At 43.3% G+C, this 22,823-nt stretch overlaps 2 protein-coding genes across 2 annotated transcripts in view; one reads left to right on the forward strand and one right to left on the reverse strand.

Annotated features, from left to right (window-relative positions):
- The window catches only part of PLEKHA8 (pleckstrin homology domain containing A8), a 30,290-nt gene extending 20,618 nt beyond the window's left edge, over positions 1 to 9,672 (reverse strand). Inside the window, exon 1 of the mRNA XM_063409590.1 lies at positions 9,332 to 9,672. Within this exon, the coding sequence (XP_063265660.1) occupies positions 9,332 to 9,371 (40 nt within the window). The 5' untranslated portion in view covers positions 9,372 to 9,672. The remainder of the gene's footprint in view (positions 1 to 9,331) is intronic.
- Positions 9,673 to 9,924: 252 nt separating this feature from the next.
- FKBP14 (FKBP prolyl isomerase 14) lies at positions 9,925 to 17,614 on the forward strand. The gene is made up of 4 exons (XM_063409605.1): positions 9,925 to 10,282; positions 12,904 to 13,055; positions 15,768 to 15,895; positions 17,187 to 17,614. Exons 1-4 carry the CDS (start codon positions 10,062 to 10,064, stop codon positions 17,343 to 17,345), a joined length of 660 nt encoding a protein of 219 aa, XP_063265675.1. The 5' UTR covers positions 9,925 to 10,061; the 3' UTR covers positions 17,346 to 17,614.
- Positions 17,615 to 22,823: the final 5,209 nt, after the last annotated feature.

Genomic DNA, 22,823 nt, shown 5'->3' on the forward strand with positions numbered 1-22,823 from the left:
AGCAGTATGAAAAGATAAAACCAAACATGACCTGACAGCCGCCATTTATGCCTAATTAAAAACTACAAGCTCATTAACTTAAGAAGAAATGAGGCAGCGACGTCACTGGAGGAAAGCAGCTTTCATTACTGAGCTGCCAAAAGCTTCCGTGGCCAGGTCCAACGGATTGAGATTCTGACACTCCCACACTGTGCCAGCAAAGCATCTCTGCAAGGAACACTTGGACAGGACTGTGTGGGCCACATGGCTCTTCGATATTTTGGCAGAAGGGTCCTCTCTTCTGCTGTCCCCCGCTCCGGGGCTCTGCCAACCAGCACCGTGCTGGAGGAGCCCAGGCTGGCCTTGGGCTGATACCACACTGGAGGAATGACAGCTCCTTTCCAGCTAGAAACTGATTCCTTAGACTACTGCTGAAACCAAACACAACACAGTTTAAGATTAGAGAGGCCTAAAGCCTCAGGCTAACAGCAGGAGTATAGTCAGGCTTGTCTCCCCCCGTTTTTTTTTTAATCAATACCACTGCACTCAGTCCAACCCAGTTTATAGATTGCTGAACCCTGGTGGCTAGAAAACAAATTAAACATAAATATTATTTCATTCCCTTCCATATTTCTTCCATTATTTCCTAGAAGAATATAAAAATATCAAAAATCTGAAGTATTCTCAACACTTCTTTATGTGAAGGGGGGAAAAATCACAAAAACGAGAATTAAAAAAAAAAAAATCAGCAAGACTGGTTTCTATTTGTCTTGCCTCCAAAATAAAGAAACTATCCTAAAAGTCACTACTGATATGTGGGAACTCACAAAAAAAGGAAGTGATTGTTCAGCAGAGAGAAGCAGTTAATTGCTTCAGACACTCAATGGCACAGAACCAATTCTTTAAATAATGCACAGCGCCACAGTCAATACAAGCCTCTAATTCAGTCTGGAGCTCCTGCTGCTGTGCATGAATCATTTCAGCCATGGTCCTACAGCTTACAATTGCAGCTGATGCTCAACCAAATTGCATCCCATCAATCAAGGGCTGTGCAATCAATTAGCCAACCTACAAATCACTCTGCCTCCATCGCTTTGGAGGCTGGTTAAAAATATGTTATGAACTAATATATTTTTGAGACTTTTATTTGGTTGGTTTTCTTGGTTCTGGGTCTTGAGGTTTTTTTGTGGGGAACAGAGCAACTATCTGTATTCCTTTGCAGAAGCCAACTCTTCTTTAATTATTAGATACGTATTTAAAAAGACTGTGATGGACAATTTTTACCTAGGACAATAAATATTTTCACAACAGAATTTTTACACTAATAAAACCACATTTTTGTAAAAGGAAAACAATTTTAAAAAAACCCCACTCACAGCAAGGTTCTGCCTGGCGATGCACTAACCACCTGGTACTCACTGACACTGAGTCAGCAGCCATGGGAAGGTTATCCCAAACAACCAGCTAAAAATAGCATGTGGCTGACAAATCATGGGCACTGCACAGGGATACAGTCTTTAATTACAGAAGCTTCACTTTTGCAGACAAGTGAAGAATGGAGAAAAGAAAAAGCAAAACAAAAACCAAAGCAGCAAAAAGATACTCAGGCACTTCCAAGAACACAAGTCTTGGGTTTATTCAGTGTTACTTTCCTTTCATAAATTGCCATAGAAATATTGCAATTTTTGGAACTGAGCATTCATATTTTACCTGATATGGAAAGGTAAAGCTGAACTTTTTAAGGTCTTACTGGTGCCAGTATTAACACAACTTTGAAGAAGAATTTAAGTCCACTATACTGGTAGTGTACAGGCAGGAAAAAATACAGCCTGTAGTTCTAACATCTCATTTTAGAGGCACAGTACTATTACTAGTAAAAATTGACCTTGGTGGGAAAGATATGTACAAAAAAAACCTCAATAAAGCACAAAGCACAATAAAAAGTGATTAGCAGCTTAATGTCTCAGCCATAGAAGAGAGTGGAGATATTCCAGATGACTTCACAGGCACTGGTTAAAGTGCATATCGTACTCCTGTGTGAAACTTACAGTTAGTGCCTGCAGTACCTGGAAGATCTGATACTGTCCACTACAAAAGCAGATATTTAAGCAGTCTGTGCCTGCTAAGCACTCATTACTTCTCGAGAAGTTTCCACAGAAAGAAAGATCTGCCTACTTCCACCGTTACACTCCAGGAAATCTGGATGTAGCTATCACTGAGCAAACTCGACATTTCTTGATAACAGAGTTGAAATTTGGATGTCATTCAAACTTTAATGTTATACAACTCAGACTCCAGACAGCATTCCTTCCAAAGTGCCAGGCCTGAAGAAAAACAAACAAACAAACAAACCCAAACCATTTGAAGACATGTAGACCAGACATCAACAAAGCCAAGCCATCTGGGAGAGTTACATACTCAAGAAGTCAAATTGATGACCTGGAAAACAAGCTGCAATTAAGAGACGCCAGTTCCAGCTGCATTTCTAAAATGCATAAAGGCCAGACATCCAGGTTTTTATTATTGCTTGCTTTCCATGAGAATTATGCAACCCTTTAGGCTTATTAATTTCTTGAGCTTCAGAATAAGTTTTTGCAAAACTTTTGCAATAGATAGTTCCTTGGACTTCTTTGACCCTAATCCAGACTTTAAATGCAGATAGGAGATAATTATGAACTTCCCATGTTACAACATCTGTCTAATAGAGGAGTTAAAGCCATCATCACTTCCCTACTGCTTATAACAAGAGCAAGATCCAAGACTTAGTGGCAACAGCAGGACAAATCCCTGTTTTTCTGTGCAGGATCACAAAAAAGTCCCAGAGTTGGTGCCCTGATATTCAGAGCCATCTCGCAGTGAGAATGAGCAATATCCATTGTTTCATCCCGCCCTGAGCAAATGTAAACTGTGCCATGTGCTCACTGTCCCACCATCTCCAGCTTTGTCTCTCAAGGGCAAAAGCACCACATCGTCTGCCCAGGGCTGTCAGTGACTGACAGCTGGACTGGAACTGCTGAAAACTCAGCTCTAGCAGGGCAAAGACACTGCGAGTCAACCAGGCCTCTGGTCAGAAAAAGCAACTAGCAAGAATGTATCTTACACAGATCAAACTTGAAACTTTCCCCCTTTTTTTCCTCATTCAAAAACAGAACTAAAAGATTATCTTGATATAAGCATTTTGCACTCAAAACTGCTGCCTACTTTTTCTATACATCTCCTAAGGCTATCCAGTATTTTGGGAAGGTAAATTCCAGGTGCTGGAACACATTTTGCAGCCTTAATTCTATAGCAAAACAATTTGACTGGATAAAAATCCAGTGTGCACCCATGAAGGACAGGAGAAAGGCAGAGAAGAGTGTGTGACAATCTATACCTCTTTTCTGAGCTATTATCCTGTCACCTAGTGAGCAGCTCCTGGAAATGCCCATATGCAATTTTACTTTGATTATGTGCATATTAACAGCAGGAATCAATACAAAAAAAAAAACCCTAAAGGTAATGAAGTTCAAAGACTTAGCACTTTCACAATGGTTTTACTTTTTAAAGCACTCGTTTGAGGGACACTAGAGGTTCAAGTGAAGGAGGCAACAGCTGGAACAGGCTTTAACACAATGACCTTCTCCCAAATGATTTTTCTCACTGGAGTTCCACACAGTCCACTTCTGTTTCAATCACAACTGTTAGGGCAATGTTAGCAGCATTTAAAAAGCATCCTGTCATCACAGGGCAATTTGGTTTGTTTACAAACGATTTTATGGCAGTGACCAGCCAAGGCACAGAGTGCACAATGTACCACCCGTCAGGCATTTTTGAAGGGGTCAGGCATTTTTGAAGGGGACACAGTGAAAGGATGAAGGGCAGAGGGGGATTGTGGTGGAGGCAGAAGTTCAATAAGACAGGCCCACTGCTCAGACACTAATTCAACTCATACAAAGCTCCTGTGAGTTTTCCTCCTCTGTTTATTCTTCCTAGTCCCAGCAAACAAACTGCTCCCCTCTCTGACCCCTGGTTACTAGGCCAGACTAAGTCAACACAGTGAATTTATGAAAGCACAGAGAGATACCACAGGATGGTATCTCCTCACCATCAGTCTACCACACCTTTGGTTTCTGTCCTACCCAGGCATTTCCTGTGATCACTTACTCACTTCAATGCAGAGGAACTGAATGCAGAGGCACTGGTACTGCAGCATACCTGGCAGGGAATGCCGCATCATGGAGGCTCTGCAGCACTGCCCTAACATTTACAGAGGAGAGAGGGGACACCAATTTCCATTCCTGCAGCCTCATCAAACCTTCCTACTGTGAGCACATTGCACAACTCCAAAAAAGCTGGACAAAAGCAAGATTGCGGCATGAAGAAATACTGAGGGAAGGGGAAGAAAATCATGAGAAAGAAGGTCAAATCACACAAAGACAATGAATCAAAATCCAAAGAGAATTAACTAATCAGTCCTCGAAGAATCCTGCATGAAAAGTCTTATCCAGCCAGAACTGGCTGAGAATCAGGCATTCATCTAAACCAACACCTGGATCCTGAGAGCAGCTACAGCCACTAATAGAAGGCAGACCATTGCCCTGAAGGCAACAGAAACCTCAGCTGTCTAGGTCCACCTCCACAAAAGCCAGACTTCTAATTTTATACAATCAGAACCTGGACTGTACCCAGAGGCTAAAATGAAGGGGAAAATTATAAAAGGCTTTTTAGAACCAAATCTTTATCTGAGTGTGAAGTTTTCCATTAATTCCTCCATGTCTGGAAACAGAGGAGGTTATTTCCAGAGCTTTGTATCAGCTGGTAGGATAAGTGTCTCTCATCATAAAAAGTCAGATTTCTTAAACTCCCAAAACAAAGACTTGCTTTAAGCAACATCATGTGCATCTAGATCCAAGATCCAAGAACTAATGCTTTTTCACATCTTCTTGAGCCCCACCCCCAAGTTTATGAAGGAATTCTGAATCATTAGACACAAGAGTAATTAAAAGTTTTATGTGAGAGTTGAAATGTACTGCTTGGTGCTGGCTCTTGGTATCTTGGGATAAACTGAAAAGAATCCAAAGTACAACAATAAACTGAGAGGGCATGATTACATACAGGTAGATTGGGAGAGCTAACTGAAGTATGTGGCATGATGCAGCGACACTGGTGATGGCATGAAGGTGAGTCTATCACACCTTGAGGAAGATGAATTACTTAGGGTTAAAATTATTTATCACAAATAAGGAATGAATATTTAATTATTGGGAAAAGCTTAGCTTTGTAAAGGAAGGTGATCAAAGCCATTTAATGGAGAATGTAACAAATACCAGGCAAGCCAGTGGAAGCAGTCATAATTTTTCATCTAATGATGAAGCTGCCTTTGAACCCCACAGCCAAGAGCTGATCCATACCATCTCTTCCATTGTTAGCAGCAATCCTGCCTGTGGCCAGCAATCCCAGGCAGGGTGTGTGCCTACACTGAAGACCTGAACTGAATTTTAGCAGAAAGAACAAAATCAACTGGAAAGTGCCAAGCTCTCACACACAGCACTGAAGGGAGGTCTTCCCCAACTCCATGCTGTTTCCCAGCAATAGCTTACTCATTCTGTAAACCCGATGAGAAAAAAAAAAATCATAGATGCCTTTTACAAGGCAAACCCCAAAGACTAAACCAATTTATTTTATTAATCAGAAGTTATGCTCAACAAAGAGCATGCATTGCAGATGAAGTTCAGTCAGAGAGTCCCACGGGAGGCAGTTTCCAAGCAGAAAAGAGCAGCCTTCACATGCAGCTCAGCTCTGCTCTCTCCCTTCTCTCCTGCAAGCAGCATTTCCCAGCTGGAGATCAGGCTATGACACTGCAGCCAGAATCTGCCTTTGACGGTGGCCACACCACAATGGCTTGTGCTCAGCCAGGACTGCGGGCAATGCAGCACAACAGACTGAGCAGCAGCAGGGAAGGCAGCGGTGACACTTCTACCATTCACACCGCTTACTATAGTAAGTGGTACTGCAACGATAGCTACACACCCATCCCCAACCCCCATCCAACAAAGCTAACATCAGATAGAGACTTCTGGCAAAGGATGAAATCTAGGAATTTTTAAAGATCGTGTTACATGCTTTGACTATAACCTCAGCGAGGCCAACTTACATGCCTGCATGATTTAAGTCACCCTGCTCTGGATTTTGAGGATTAATAATTTGAAATTTGCAGATGCATTATATATTTGCCCAAGAGAAAAAGTGCTGTCTCATTTTATATGATGATAATCCTACTTGCAAAATTCTCCCTGCTCTCTTCAGGTTTTAACCAATTTAGTGAGGGAAGCATAGACAAGAGCAACCAAAGGACACATGCTGCAAACACAAGATCCCAATGGATTTTTCATAGGCTATAACTTTGTGAATTTATATCTGATCCAAAGTTGGCACACTTCGCTTAACTTAAACAAAAGTAACACACTGAGAAATCACTATCTGGTGGCCATTGCATTAGGACACATTAAAACTCTAAAAATCTCAGTTTTCTAAATTCAAGAGATTTCCAGGGTTGCACTGGAAATCCTGCATATAGAAACCACAACGTGAGTGCAGGATCAACACCAGAGGAAAAACCCTACCTACAAGCAGAAACCAGGTAATACTGATTTGATTTATTCTAATCTATATAAAGCAAACAAGTGCATTTATTACAAACAAGATAACTTGTTTAAGCAGTAACGCAAACTGATTTGTCTTTGAATTGGTGGCAATCATGGTGTGCTTTCTTTGCCCTTTGCCCACAGAAAACCAAACTTGTTTCCTATTTCTGAAACATTCTTGCTGTCAGTAACTATATAATTTGCAACACAGATCTAGCTCCCTGCCCAAGAGCTGGGAGGAAATGGGTTGATGTGGACTTGACCTCTCATGATGGCAATGACTTAAAAAATTACAAAATCAAAATTCCCAGAAAAGACTCGATTACCAACAAAATCCCATCAGCTCCTCTCTCACAGCAAGAAGGAAAATCAAATATTTTCTACAGTTTTATGCTTGTTCTTTTCTGAATGTCCTATCTCTTCTCTGACTGTGAGGGGTCCTCCTCATTGTGAGGTACATCAGCACCGTGTCATTAGCACAGGCATACACCAACACAGAGAGATGACAACTTCCCTACTTTTTGCGTGCATCATTTACACTATACAGCACCTGATTCACCAACCTTGAGCAGCACAAAAAGCATCCTGGGGGCAGCATACTGGCAGAAATTCTGTTCTGGATGACCTGTTGAACCTTCTTACTTCCCTTAATCCCTGAAATGAGGCTTTCCTGTCTCTCACTCTCCAGCTCTTTGTTATTGCTACAATGAACACCACTGGAATTCATTCCAGAATGTGTTTCAGGTTTTTTTTGTTTTTTTCTTTTTTTGCTTTTCTGCATAAATTTTTAACTTAGTGGCTTCAGGGCAGGAAGTCTTCATTTTACAGCAAAAGAAAGCACTAGTATGTACAGACAGCTTGCAGAACAGCAAATTTACTGTTCTCAAACACACCATGGGCATTCTACAACCTAACAAAAGGCATAAAGTGACCTTGATCACCACACTTACTACAAGAGTCAAGTCTCAACCAAGAAATCAGAAGGATGTTTCAACCTTCCATCACAGATTTTCTCTCTGTCGACAGCAAAACCTCTTCTAGTTTTCAGCCAGTACAAATTTCACATATGCAATGAAAAGCTTCCTTCAGTCTGCATTCCCTTAGACTGAGGTTTGCAAAGCATCATCCTTCTTCCTGTAGGGTCATTTGATTGGAAGGGCTTATCAATGTGGCTAGCAAAAGAAAACTTAATTTTGATGAAAACAGAATATTTCTTAGTCTTCATCTTACCATCAAAGCAGAAGACCAGCTGATCCTACCACAGGCACACTCAGGGACTAAATGTCAAATGCCAGTCAGTTATCTACAACATGCATTGTTTCCCACACACACATTCCCAGGTCTCATGGCACAAAACCAAGCACAAGGGTTCCAGACATACCCCAGCATCTCAGCAATGCAAAGAAAAACATGTAAAAACTTTCGGTCAGCTGAACCAGAGGTGTCTTTAGTATGAGGAAAGGACTAATATCACCACCACAGTTCTGCAATTCAAGGAAAAAGGCAAGCATGGCTACTCCTACTTTCACTTCACAATTCAAGAGCATTCACAAATAATTAACAACAACAAAAAAATCCATGTCTCTTCACTGAGACCTGACAAATTTTGATTCTCATCTCAGAACACCTATTGCCTAAAGGGGAAAAGTCACAACAATCTTCTAGCACAGCAATAAATCCAGCCTGATCCACTCCTACCCCCCCATCCCTACCACATGAATTCAACACTCGCTTGTGCTGCAGCTTTTTCTTTGTTTAATTTCGATTTCCTACAGTTTCCCAGCTAACCAGAGAGGTGCAGCTGTTCCAGCCTCTCCAGAAAAAAAATTCAAGCAAGGCAGCAGCCCTTGTACACACACTCATGAGCAACACTGGCACCTGGCAATGTCAAGGTGGTCGTGGTTACTTCCTGACCTTCAAGTTTCCAAACTGCTCCAACAAACCACAGAGAGGTTTGCACCTGGCGAGACCCCATCCACAACCCCGAATCACAACGCCGCTGCCTCACCTGACTCGAAGGCAGTGGGCATCCCACGGGAGCACAGGGGGCTTCTGACCCCACCACCTTTAACCTCTGCTGAGCAAACTCCGGCCACACACGGCTGCTTCCAACGTGCCATGAAAATCAAGCCTTCTCTGGCACGGGAAGGTTTTTAGGGAACACCCGAAAAATGTAAAATCTGGGCCTCGAGCTAGCAGGACAACCCCTTTCCAACCTTTTTCTTGGGGTTTTTTTTTTTGTTTTGTTTTGTTTTGTTTTTTTTTCTTTTTTTTTTTTTTTTTTTTTTTTTCTTTTTTTTCTTTTTTTTGGCACGCCTTCTCATCCGATTCCCCCAAGTGGGACTGAACGGCAACACCTTTTCCTCCCAGCTCTGGGAGTGCCCCGAATCCCCGACTCGCCTCAATAAAAGTTGCACGGGGCCGTGTGGAGAACGGGCAAGTTCGCTGTTCGAGCTGTGACCCAGAGCATCCAAACCGTCCCAAACCCCAACCCACGACCCCGGGGAGGGCGAGGAGCGCCCCGGACGGGCACCGGCACCGGGATAAACGCCGGGCACTGACAACAAGGCAGCGCCGGGGCTGGTCCCCTGCACGGTGGGGTCAAGGGGCAGCGCCGACCTGCACCCAGCAAACACAGTGGATATATACATGTATGTTCTTGTATAAATACATGTATGAGAAGATGACGGCGCCCATCCCGCAAAGGCTGAGCACTGGCAGGAACTCACCGCTCAGGTAGTTGGTCCACTTGTACAGGACCCCCTCCATGCCGGCCGGCCCCCGGCCCCATGCAGCGCGGCCGCCCCCCGGCGGGGTCACGCCGCCCGCCGCCGCCCGCGCTCCGCCGCGCCGCCGCCACACAGCGCCATCGCGGGGGGGCGCGCGCCCCGCCCGGCCCGCTCCGCGCCCGCCCCCCGCCGCCGCCGCCACGCTCTCAGCGCAGGGAGCGCCGCAGCCGCGCGGCCCCGGCACGGCCCCGCCGCGCTCCGTCAGCGCAACCCGCGCTGTGAATCGCGGCCCGCGTGACCGGCGGCGGCCAGGGGCGGGCGCGCGGAGGCGGGCGCGGAATGCCCGGAGCAGGTGGCCTCTCGCGGCCAATCGGAACGCGGCCTCGCTGCCGCCGCCGCCCAATCAGCGGCCGGCAGCGGCCGGCTCTATTGTGCGCGCGCTCCGCGGGGCTGGCCCGCTCCCCGGCGCTGTGACTTCCCGGAGCGCCCGGCCCGCCCACGCCGTTCGGGCCTGCCGATTGGATGGGCTGAAGGACGGACAGGGGCGTGCCCCAATGGGCGACAGCTCCTCCTGAGCTCGCCCCGCAGGGAGCCAATCGGCGCGCGCGCCGCCGGTGCCGGGCCGTCGGGAGCCGGGGCTGCCAGCGGTGCGCGCCGCTGCCACGTCGGACCGACCGGCCGGGCTCGCGGCGCGGGATGGCGGCGCGGTGAGGGGAGCGAGGCGGCGGCGATGGCGGCGGCGATGGCGGCGGCGCTGCTGCTGCTGCGCTCCGCCCTGCTCTGCGCGGCGCTGGGCCGCGCGGGCGCGGCGCTGATCCCCCCCGCGCCCGATGTGAAGGTGGAGGTGCTGCACAAGCCTTTCCTCTGCCACAGGAAGACCAAGTGGGGGGACATGATGCTGGTTCACTACGAGGGCTACTTGGAGAGGGACGGCTCCATGTTTCACTCGACGTAAGTGAGCGGGGCGTCTTCTCCGACCGAGCTGCTGGCTGAGCTTGCGTGGGGAAATATATATATATAGATATACATATATATATTAGAATCATGGAATGGCTTGAGTTGGAAATGACCTTAAAGATTCCTTGACCCTTCCACTAGGTCAGGTTGCTCAGAGCAACTTGACGCACCTTTGAACGCTGCCCAGGTTGCTCAGAGCCCTATCCAGCCTGGCCTTGAACGCCTCCAGGAATGTCAGCAACTTCCCTGGTTAAAGAATTTCTTAATAATATCTAATCTGAGCCTACTCTCAGTTTAAAGACATCACCCCTTGTCCTGTCACTACACGCCCTTTTAAACTGTCTCTTTCCATCTTTCTCGTAGGCTCCCTTGAGGTAATGGAAAGGTGCAGTTAAGTCACCCTGAAGCTTTCTCTTTACCAGGCTGGACAGTCCCAGTTCTCTCAGCCTTTCTTGTAGGAGAGATGCTGCTCCCTCCCTCTAACAATCTTGGTGCACCGTCTCTGGACTCGCTCCTTTATGTATACATAAATATATATATTTATTTTTATATAGATGGTCTCTTCTGGTCATGCTTTCCTAAGTCTAGGCCTCTCACAGAGGTCCACAATCCATGTGCGAATAGCTTTGGGAGGAGCATTTTGTCAGGGGCAAGTGATTTTTTAGTCTTTTTACTCCTCCCTCCTCAAACGCCCAAAACTTGCGTTTACTTGTGAGCAAGCAAACAAAAGCAATGCATGAATGCCATATTTTGGGGGGAATAAAAGAGCTTAAATAACATTCCTAAACTTGTCATTGGAGCCCGTCCACTGCCACCTGTTCTCAGAAAGTTTGGTGTGAAGCAGTGTCTCACAATGCTGTTCAAGATGAACACCAACAGTAAGGCTAATCTCCTTATAAAATAGATCTTACTTAGCATTTGCTTTCTGGTCAGTCCGTAGGAAGCAGAGCCCTGTGTCGTTTCTTAAAAGGTGGGGGATGTTATGCATGGAGCACCTCTGCTGTGTGGAAAGGCTGAGAGAACTGGCATTGTTCAGCCTGGAAAACGGAAGGCTTTGCCGTGACCTAATTGTGTCTTTCCACTGTCTGAAGAAAGAGAGAGACTTTTTGCGAGGACATATAGTGACAGAAAAGGGGGGAATGGCTTCAGACTTAGAGAGAGCAGGTTAGATTAGGTTATTAGAAAGAAATTTTTTTCTCTGAGGATGGTGAGACACTGGAACACGTTGCACAGGGAAATTGTTGGCAGCCCATCCCTGAAGGTGTTCAAGGCCAGCTTGGATGGGGCTCTGAGAACCTGGTGTAGCTGAAGGTCTCCCGGCCCATGGCACAGAGGGGTTGGAACTGGATGGTCTTTAAGGTCTCTTCCAACGAAAATTCTGTGCTTCTCTCATTTAGGTGCAGGTTTTGGTATATAATCTCAGCGGTTTAATAGGTCTTGTGCTATGCATGAATTTCTGTTTGGTTTCTAAAGCAAACTAATAGTTAAAAAAGAAATATGTGCCCTCCCACTAGCGGCAGCACAATCACAGCTTTTCATTATTCTTTACCTGCCCCCGACCAGACAAGTCAACATACCAGAACCACAGAAATGCAAATAGGAGGAAGAGCCAGAAATTCGAGGGAGTTCTGCTAAGAGCCTGCAACGACTTGCTAATGCTGGATGTCCTGTGAAACATCAACGAAGTGTTAATAGTGGGAGACAGCAAAATACTCCTCTCTGCTGGCTGCGTGAAGGCTACTTTTGTATATTAAACAAAAAAAACCCAGAGGACAGTTTTGCATGTTTATGCTCTTGCAGAGGATTCAACTAAAATCTCACTAATTTTCTCTTGTAGTTAACAAGCCTCTTTAGAAGGACCTCTAGTGACACACTAAAGTTTTTGTTGCTGACTAACTTCTGTAAGTGTTCTGTTTTCTTCTTAAACACCTTTCCTGCATGACTAGTAAATAGAGCTTTCAAATTCCTTGTCTGTTTGTAGAGTGAAAGTAGCCCGGATTGTACCACCTGGTTAAAGCAGAAAAGGATCTTGTCTCCCTAATCTAAAGTTGAATGTTTTACATGCATTTATTGTCGTTATTTTTCTAGACTGTTATGTAGTTGGGGTTTTGTTTTGTTTTGGTTTTTTGGTTTGGTTTTGGGGGGGATTTTTGTTTGTTTTGTTTTGTTTTTCCCAGTGGCTTTTTTTTTAAAGAGATGAGGCTGATTCTTCTGAGCACGTTAAAATGTGTATTGCTATCATGACCATGCTGGTCTGTGATTCGCAGTTTACGATGGCCTTGGCTGTAGATTTTTAAGGAAAATGCCTTTCTAGTCTGATCAGTTTCCAAGTGGAAGTAGGTGATCAGGGCAGTGAAAGTGGAGATCTGGGTTGGTTGTTGTTGTCATAAACACACCGGGTAAATGTTGTTTTATTTCTTTCCACTTCCCAAGGAACCTTGTCATGCAAAGCATAAGTTTTACTTTACACTTTGAAAATATACTTCAATTAAGAGATGTCAAGGTGCTGAGCAGTGCAGTGTTTTTAACTGTATATCTATATTATAAGCATATTCCATCTGCCTTTTGTGAACTTGATGTTTAAATAGAAAGTATTGTATTCCTTTCTTTTCCAGTCACAAGCATAACAATGGTCAACCTATGTGGTTTACACTTGGCATAAGGGAAGCTCTCAAAGGCTGGGACAGAGGGTTGAAGGACATGTGTGTGGGAGAGAAAAGGAAGCTAACTATTCCACCAGCCCTTGCTTATGGAAAAGAAGGGAAAGGTAAAAAATGTGGAGCACTCCTCTTGCTCTAATTGTTTCTAATCTCTGTATTTTACGTTATTCTTGGCTTAAGAGGTTAGCAAGCTTTCAAGCTTTCCAGGTTGATTCCGTTAAAGAAGAAAAACTGGGGGAGTCAAGTGCTCTTTGTCATAAATTTGTTTCCTGCAGTAATATCCATTAAGTGGCTATGTGGTGAATGCAGGGGAAAAAAAAGTCCACAAAGTGGTGGTAGCTGCTGTGCTGTATGTTCTAAGTGTCTTTTTTGTTAGTGCTGTGCTCCACAGTGCCCTGCTTTTTCTTTTTATTTTTTAGTTTGTTTTCTTTTTGCCCTTCTTTTACAGTCAAGTGGAGGTGGTTGCTTAGGTAACAGTTGGCTTTTTTGCTGTTGGATCTGTTTTGGTGGTAATACTTCATGAATGTGCATGTGCAAGCCTCATTCTGGCTTTCAGCTTTCTTTTAGAACACTAAGAAACTCCCTGTACTGCTGCCCAACCAGTTCTTAGATGATACAGTAAAAAGTCACTGTTTATTTCTCCATATAGGGACATTAATTCTTTTCCTCTTACTGCTGTTTTCAGTTTGGGCAGTGGTCTCTGTTATCCACAGTAAGATGTGCATGGGCAGTCATGTTGTCACCTACTGAAAATGCACTGACTGCTGTGCAGACAAATATAAACATTGTCTGTAGGGTTTTCTCAACTTTGCTGCTGCTGAGGGTGTTTGGGGCTTTTCCTTTCAAATATTTCCAGATTCCTTTAACGGGACGCCCAGATTTGGAATATGCAGTTAAGCAACTGACAGTTTGAATGGTTCTATTTCTGCTTTCTGGGATTTGTTTTAATTAACTTCTTTTTGAGCAATTATTATGAATATTTTTGTCATGACAAGGGTTGCAACAAATGAGCTACGGTAGTACAAGGTTCCGAAGCAGAAAGGATAAATGCCTAGGAACACACAGTCCATCCTGCTGATGTTCTCTCCCATTGCTATGAGACTGTTTTGGGAATGAGGACTGCATGTCTGTATCTTCTGGCAAGTAGGGCTGCACATAGGCTTAGGACTCCATATTACCTCATGCCAGGTGGTATTCATCCCTACAGCATACTCCACACCCTCCTTTATTAAATGTACCCGTTTTATACATATTTTTATAGAAGCTCTGGTTTGGGGCTCAAGATACAGTATTAGAAGTAATCATGCTTCTAGTAGAGAACGGGGAACCTTGTGGTTGTCATTTAGTTGTCTTTATGCAGGGCTCAGCTGCAAATTTTTCCACAAAAAGATATGAAATGCTGCAGTGCTTATGTAGTCATCACAGGCCTAATTGTTTGATTAATATGTAAAGCACTATAGTTGTTCTTCAAAGACTTGCAAGCCTCACCTCTGTGTTTAGTGCAAGAAGGTTAAACAGGTAAACACTGCTAATTGCTGAAAGAAATTACTTGCTTTAGGATGACTTTGAAGTATTTGAGCATAATTATGTTGCTGTTTTCAAGTGATGCCCTTGAAGACAGAATTATTTCATTTTCTCCATGCTTTCCTCCAAATGCACATAATTTCACTAGCCTCCCACCTTGGTTGGTCTGACTCATCATTTGAGTCAGATGCCTTTTTCTGTAACACTCAAAAGAATTACCTGTGTTCCAGACCCTAGACAGGGCACAGTGCCCTGTATTTCTAGAATTTTCTGCACATTTATTCATCCCAGAAATCTACAAGCCTGTTTTGTTGCTGCAGCTCAGGGTGTATTTAACACCATAGCTCCAAAGTGGTAGATGTGGGTTGTTTTTCCCTGTCTTCTCAAGGCACAGAAATATTTTGTGGGGTGCTGCCATCCAATATAGAGATATATTTGGCCGTATTCAACCTCTCTCTGTATAACGAAGCAACGTAATGAGCTAAAAGATCTTTGACAGGAGTTTCAGCCATCAGCATGAGGGCATGTCACATCTCGGTAAAAGTCAGTGCCTGATAAACTGAACTCCTTGAGGTGTGGCGTGGGGGAGTGCTCTGTGGGACTGTTAGGAAGTTACGGGTCTGTTCACCTGCATCACAAATGATGTTGTGATAACACATGCCTTGTGATCAGGTTTGGGTACTTAGTTTCTGCTGAGTGTTTGGAAACAGCTCGGTGCTTTGTGCCCTGAGTCAGGAGACTGCTGTGGGAGACCAACATCTTCCCTGCCCTTCTGTCTTTGCAAAAGAGTTTTTCCCGGTGGCAGAACAGCAGATACAAGGTATCAGCTCGCAGTAGAGAGGAATTTGGGGACTGATGGGGTATCCTAAAGACTAAATTCTCCCTTCCTGCTGTCCTGTAGATTATTATTGGCCGTAGCCTGTCTGACTGTACAGTCTCCTTTACTGTTTTTCAGTTTATCTGGCTCTGGCCATGAAAGAAAAAAGATTCAAGAGCATTGTTTGATAAACTGGTGATGGTAATTGCTGAATAAGACCTTGCATCAACACCTACTAGTCTCCAACAAAACTAGTTGCATCTAAAGTTGCATTTGTGCTGTCAGGGCTGCTCAGAGTCCAGGCTACAGGCTGAAATGGTTGTGGTCATCACTGTTACAGGTACTCGTCCTTACTAGTTCAAACTGCAGGATGCTTTGAAATGACTGGGCTTGCTGGGACATTGCTCTGACGCATATGGCTTTTGTGTGGCATTGAATATATATATAGTTGGTTTAAACTTTTCTCCATTTTGGGCAGGAAAAATTCCACCTGAGAGCACATTGATTTTCAACATTGACCTTCTAGAAATTAGAAATGGACCAAGGTCTCATGAGTCATTCCAAGAGATGGATCTTAATGATGACTGGAAACTATCCAAGCAAGAGGTGAGTGGGTTATCCTTCTCTTGTGAGCAAATCTAACGGGATGGGAGAGTGGAAAAGAATGCACATCTATGCTGCACTGCTCTGAGCCTTGCATCCTAGTGAAAATTCTGGACTGAAGGTTCAAAAGAAGCCTTGGTAAGCTGAGGATAGGCATGTGACTCGTATGCTGCATGCTTAGGGAAGATGTGGATAAAGTAAAGTATCTTAGAAATTAAACCAGACTTCAGGGCTTTTTGGATTTAATTGCTTATTTATTAATAAACTGAGATTCGTTCTGCTGTAGAGTAATCCTTTTTCATAGCATTCACTCTGTGAAGGACATGTATTCAGCATTATTCATCATCTGTTTGCCTCTCATTTTGAAACTTTTGCTTTTTTAGCAAAAGTGATCCATGAGAAGCTAGTATAAACCACTGAGTTCTTTTTGATTTGGGTATGGTACAGTTTACTAGGCTCAGAAGGCTAATTAATCATTTGTACTATGCATCAGACAGTGTCAGCATGTGTCATGTCTGCATATTAGGAGTGTAAGCAATAACCCTAACAAATCCCAGAGACTGAAGTGACCAAAGCAGACCTGAAACATGGCCCGTGGTTCTTACACAAGTAATATCTGTTTAATAGATGAGTATGTTGGTATTGTTATTTTTGTAGAAGGCTCTGTGATTCAGAACACTTTGGATCTCCATAGTTAAAACCTATTAAAAAACCAGTCTGATGTTGTTGAAAACACTGCTTACCATTAGTATCTAGCTTAATGTAAGTAAGTGTTCCAGTGGTCTGTTTAAAACCTGCCTTGGGTCTTTGTCCTTAAAATTTTTGAGACATCTAGAAATCTTTTAATGTGTTTCCCATTGGAGCAGCAAACACTGAGGTTGTGGACAGATTTCTGTATGTATCTGGGGTGGCTGTTTACATGTACTGGGTTGTCAGGGTGCTAGAATGTGGAAAAGCTGTCTCTGATCAATTGGTAGCTGTTAACTTCTGCCCAGCTATTTGTACTTTACTGTATAGACATCAGAAGACAGGCTGCCCTGACTCATTTTTTGAGTCAGGTACCATAAAGGTATGGCAACAACTTGCTAGTCTTACTGTCACTTCTGCCACTAAAGACCCTTCACTCAAAGGGACTGCAGAATCAGTTAGACAAGTATTATTCTGGCAGTGGCACAGGAGGGGAGGTATCTATTATCTAATACCATCATCCTGAGCAGAGCATCCCTCTGTTATGCTGCAGTAATCAATTCTTTCATAAGTCTAAAAATGTTCACTGTCACCTTTTGTCTAACAGGTGAAAATTTACTTGAAGAAAGAATTTGAAAAGCATGGAGCAGTGGTAAATGACACCCAGCATGATGCTCTGGTTGAAGACATATTTGATAAAGAGGATGAAGACAGTGATGGGTTTATATCTGCAAGGGAATTCACGTACAAGCATGATGAGCTGTAGAAAGAAAAGGGTGGCATAATTTTTTTTGACACAAATAGCGGTGACTTTAGACTGTCTGGTTCTCATGTCATCTTAATTCTGTTTTGAAATTGACAGTTGCTGTTGGCAAAGAAACATTTTGTTTATATAAAAGAGAATTTCTATTCATTATGTACAAATGTTTTAAACTGTTTTAAAGTGTGAAAATGTGCCTCCTCTTATACAGTGAAGACTTGCACATCAGTGTTTTTAAAATTTTGTATTAAATTATTTTTCAGAAATGAAACAAACTTTCCAGTTATCATTCATTATGAAAATCAAAATCTAGTTCAGTGACTTTCTGTGATATGTTTGTGTGCCAAGATCACTTTCAGCAGCCACCTTACTTACTACTTGTAGTCTGTGGCTTAATTACTTGACCTTCCTTCTTGAGTGTCACTGCTTAAAAAGCAGTGTGCTGACCTTGGGTTTTTTCCCTGCAGATTTTTAAAAGATGTAGTAGAAGGCATCGGCATCTCTCTGTACGGCTGAGAAACTCATACAAAGCTGAATGAGAAGAATGATTATTGTGTGCTGATTTTGCCCTTCTAAAGGGAAGTGCTACCACCCATGCCAATAATTGTCTGTATTTTTCATTAAATTTTGTGAACAAAGCGGGAGCTACTGTCAGATTTTCACATCTACTGCCAGCAACATTCTAGGAAACATCTGTAATTTGGAAAGCAGCAGATTGTGCTGCAGTGCAGAGGTGGCGTCCTTTAAATGTACACACACATTTCTGCATTCCTCAGAAAAGCTCACACCTTTCTCTCACAGTTTGAGGGGGATCTTGAGCAGAATGTTACCAGACTGAAGTTTTTGCTCTTTGCAGAAGGGAGAGGAGAGAGTTTACTGACAGAAGGATCAGTATGGTCTGAAGAACAATTTCCACGGGCTTGTATTCTTTGCAGCTGTGTGAGTTGCAGAACTTGTTCCATTGCCCCTTTGCAGCAGTTTTTCACAAGTAGCACACAAGTGATACAAATTTTAAATAAAAAAGTTAATTTTTAGAAAAATAGAGGTATGAGGTAAGTGTTGTGGTGCTGTGTCTTTACAGGGGTGGATATCATTAGGATTTCATATACAAAATTGGAGTTCAAAGAACAGTTTTTTGAGAGGTAGAAACATTTTGCATTGTCCCTGGTTTCTTAAATGAGAGGGCAAGGTATCTCAGGGACAGAATTTATTCTGACATCACTAACTTAGGAGTCTATGAACACAGCCTTGTACTTGAAAATTGTTGCCCAAAGCTGTGTAAGGACACAAAGCAAATCCAGTTGTACGAAAGTGAGAATGCTGCATTGCACTAACCCTCGACTACCGCGAACTGAGACTCTGCATTCAGGGTTCTCAGTGCTGTGGGTGTGTTAGATGTTTCCCTGCCACCTAGTGTTGCAACTGAGGATCAGAGGACTGCTCCATTGAACTGAGTTCTGCTGCAGAGGGGCGTTTAGAGATGCCTGTCAGCAGTGATGATGGGGTGGAAAAGGAAAGTTGTAAGCCAAGTATGCAGCACTGGGCTATTCTGTTTTGGTTTTCTTCCAGCATCTGACATTTTATGGGTGACGTTCTAAGAACCAGGAAATTAATTGCAACCATGTATTTTGTTTTCAGTAACCTTAGGTCTTTTTCCTCAGTGATGCCATCTGCTTTTCTTGAACCAATAAAACTTTTGCTTCTACAGCTGTGAGTTTCAGGAAAATAGTGTAGGAAAATGCTTCCATTCTGTTTTAGGCTCATTGCCTGCCCTTATTCTTTTATTGTGAAGAAATAATGAATAGTCATTACCTATTTAGCTATTCTTACTGGTCATAGTTTTGCACATTGGTAGCTTTTTCTCATAACTTACAAAAAATCAAGCTTGCCTGACTTCAGCTTGCCAAGGCAGGTTGCATGTTCCGTGCTGGCTGTCTTGACTCTCCTACAGTCACCAGAGCCCTGGGCACGTGGAGGCAGCTCATTGCACGTGTTCTCTTGTATTGAGATACTTGCCTTACCAAGTACTCTGTTGACTGTGTGGGGAACCTTCACAATCATTGCAGCCTAGGCCAAGGGAGGATAATAGGATATGAAGTTGATCTTCAAGCCAGTCTTGCCTAGATGTGGCTAGGTACCCAACCAGCTGAAGGGGAAATACTGCGTGTGTGTGTGTGTGTGTGTGTGTGTGTGTGCTGCTGGGAAGAGCAGAACTGAAACTTTCATTGGGTCTGGGAGGGTTTTAAAGCACTGTTTGCAGTGTTTAGCATGTCCTCAAAACATCTGGCTGGGGAATGAAAGCATAAAAGCATGGAATAAAATTTGTCCACAATGCTGACCTAATACATAAAAAGTTAAGATTAAATAATGGGGTGCCAATATGTGACTCCAGTAAGGGACAGTTGTTTCTTTTGTATTAAATAGGAGTTTATAGTCAGTGACTGCTGTGACATGTACATAATCTTCTGCTTGGATTTTTAAAGCATTTCATAAAAATAACTTTCAGTGAACATAGAGTTACTTGTTAATGCCAGCAGAGTGTTAAAGCTGCAAGACCAAGGTGGCCTTATTTGGTGTTGTGTATAGGTTGATGCCAAATGAGAGTATGGTTTTTCTTAGTAATTTTCTTGAGAGCTGTGATAAATTCTGAAATTGAACTGAAAATGATTTTTAAAAGTGCAGAATCAGCAGCAGATTTGAGAAGTCACTTCAACTTGATTATCATTTGCTACTGTTAAAAGTTCTCCTGTGAAGATGAAAGCTTTCTTAGGTAGAAATTGCACTGCCTGTTTTAACCTCAATTGCATTTGCAGTTGTTAATCCACAGGGCAAACTGCTGCAGTGCTAGCAGGAGCCAGCCAACAACATGCAGGACACCAGAGGCAGGCAGCTGCCTGTCCCCCAAAGTGGGAGGAATACTGGAACTTCAGTGGCACTCAGGAATATTTTGGCTGGCTTTGTGTGATGTGTGAGGGGTATTTCCCCTGAAGAAACAAATCCTCACTGCATAGCTGTAAAACATGGCACTTGAAAAAATTGAGTTCAAAATTGAGTACTTTCCTTCTGCATCTTACAGCCTTCTTCAAGCATTTCTTGTTGGTTTGTAGTTATTTGGGAAAATATTTAGTGATGTTTTTTAGAACTGCAGCCTGTCATTCACAGCCAGTACCTAACAATTCCAGTGGGAGTTGCTGCCTTCTGTAGGTACAGAAGCAGCCTTCAGAGCACATTTTATTTAAAAATTCTTGATATGCAATGCAATGACACAAGAAAGCTTTTGGCAACACTTCAGGAATGGTGCTTTGAAAGTTTTCTTTCTTCAGATAAACTGACAAGGAAAACAGAACTAATCACGTTATTTGGTCTTGAATCTTTTCAGTAACTTACGTCATAGAATTATAGAATCATTTATGTTGGAAAAGACCCTTAAAATCATCCAATCCAACCGTTAACCCAGCACTGCCAAGTCCACCACTCAATCATGTCCGAGTGCCACATCTACGTGTCATCTGAATGCCCGCAGGTGTTTCAGTGGTTCCTCCAACCACATTCCTGAGTGACATTTTCCAATGCTTGACCACCTTTACATGAAGAAATCTTTCCTAACATCCAAACTAAACCTCTCCTGGTACAACTTGAGGATGTTTCCTTTTGTCCCGTGCCTTGTTACTTGGGAGAGAAGCCCTACCCTCATCTCGCTACAACCTCTTGTCAGGCAGCTGTAGAGAGTGAAAAGGTTTTCCCCCTCAGCCTCCCTTTCTCTGGCCTCAACACTCCCAGCTCCCTCAGCCACTCCTTGTCAGACTTGTGCTCCAGACCTTTCCAGAGCAGCTTCATTCCCTTTTCTGGATGCACTCCAGCACTTCAGTGTCTTCTAGTGAGAGGCCCCAAACTGAACACAGGATTTGAGCTGCAGCCTCACCAGTGCCAAGTACAGAGGGACAATCACTGCCCTGGTGCTGCTGGCACTACCCACACTACTGCTGGCACAAGCTAGGCTGCCATTGGCCCATCTGGCCACCTGGCCTCACTCCTGGCTCATGTTCAGCAGCTGTTGACCAGCACCCCCGGGTCCTTTTCTGCTGGGCAGCTTTCCAGGCACTCTGCCCCAGCCTGCAGCAGATGTGACCCAGCACTTGGGGGTTAAACCTTGTTCAGTTGGACTCAGCCCATTGATCCAGCCTGTCCAGATCCCTCTGTAGAGCATGTCCTTGTGCTCCCAGGAACATCCCAAGTACAGAGTGTGTTTTGCTATTTTGGTAAGTATGGTATGTTATAGTCATAAAATTGCAGTACATATTGAACAAATTGCTGCCATAATTTCATGGTGTCTTGAATGAAAGTGATACACAGTTGGTTTCCTGAGTACTTTAATGTAAAAAATAGGTTGTACAGGTCAGCCCTTAAATTACCTTTGTTGTACATGTTTCCCACATCCCATTGTTTATGCTGTTAGATACAAGATGTTCTGTCCCTTGATCCAGAAATCGTAGTTCAGATGCAGGTGAGTATCAGCAGGACTGGGAAAGCTCACTGCTTTGGGGCATTCTGGGAAAAGACACAAAACTAGGCAAAATGTCAGATAAGGGTGAAATTACGTGGAGTGATGTGAGAAATACAAAAGATTTTATTTCCTAGATCCTTTGGCATCTACTTACTTGGAAGAAAGAGCACTGGCAGCCCCTGATGTAGGGACTGCAAGTAATAAGGCTAGTTCCTGATTTGACTTTGATTAGAAACCACTGCTTTAGACAGTTCCTATATGGAGTTTAAGGCAAAATTTAAATTCACACTTCCGAGGTTTGTTAAAGAGTTTTCAGAATAGGTATGTTGAGTTTACTTCTTGAAAATACATTGGCCTCATCATAGAGTTTTTGCAAAAAACCCCAAAATGCAGCACCAAGTACACTACCCCAGACCCCTTAACTTGTCTTCAATGCTGAATTGTTTTTGGTAACAGGAAATAAATCAAAACTGCTTATATTTGTATAATCCTGGATAATTTTAGCTTCTCGTGAAAGTTAATCGTAATGCTTACATTCTGTGTCCTAGTTTTCTCCTGGCTCATAGGAAAAACAACTCTCTGACAAAATAAGGATCTTTCTTTAGCTATCCTGCTTCTGTTTTCATGCCTGTGCTTGATTATGTCAACAGTTTCACACAAGAAATATAATTGACAATCTCAGTGGGAGGCTGTATATGTACAAGAACTTGGTTATCATCTCTTCCAGCCTGGAGGGGATTCAAATGGAGGCTCCTATGGCATCACATTTCTTCCTCCTGGGAATTTTTGTTCCAAAAAAAGTTTGGTTTAGCTAGGGATTGTACCTGGTCAGAGACCATGTGGTATTCTGTTGAATGTTGTTAAAAAAATAGGAGCTTGGTCTTTCCGAGAAAGTTGCCATGACAGAGGATAGTTTGAAACATGGCAGATAAATAACTTGTTGCAAATTTTCTGAAGGTCATATTCCTTGTAGGCTTGAG

Source organism: Prinia subflava, chromosome 1 (assembly GCF_021018805.1).
Source record: "Prinia subflava isolate CZ2003 ecotype Zambia chromosome 1, Cam_Psub_1.2, whole genome shotgun sequence".
In the NCBI taxonomy this organism is placed as follows: Eukaryota; Metazoa; Chordata; class Aves; order Passeriformes; family Cisticolidae; genus Prinia; species Prinia subflava.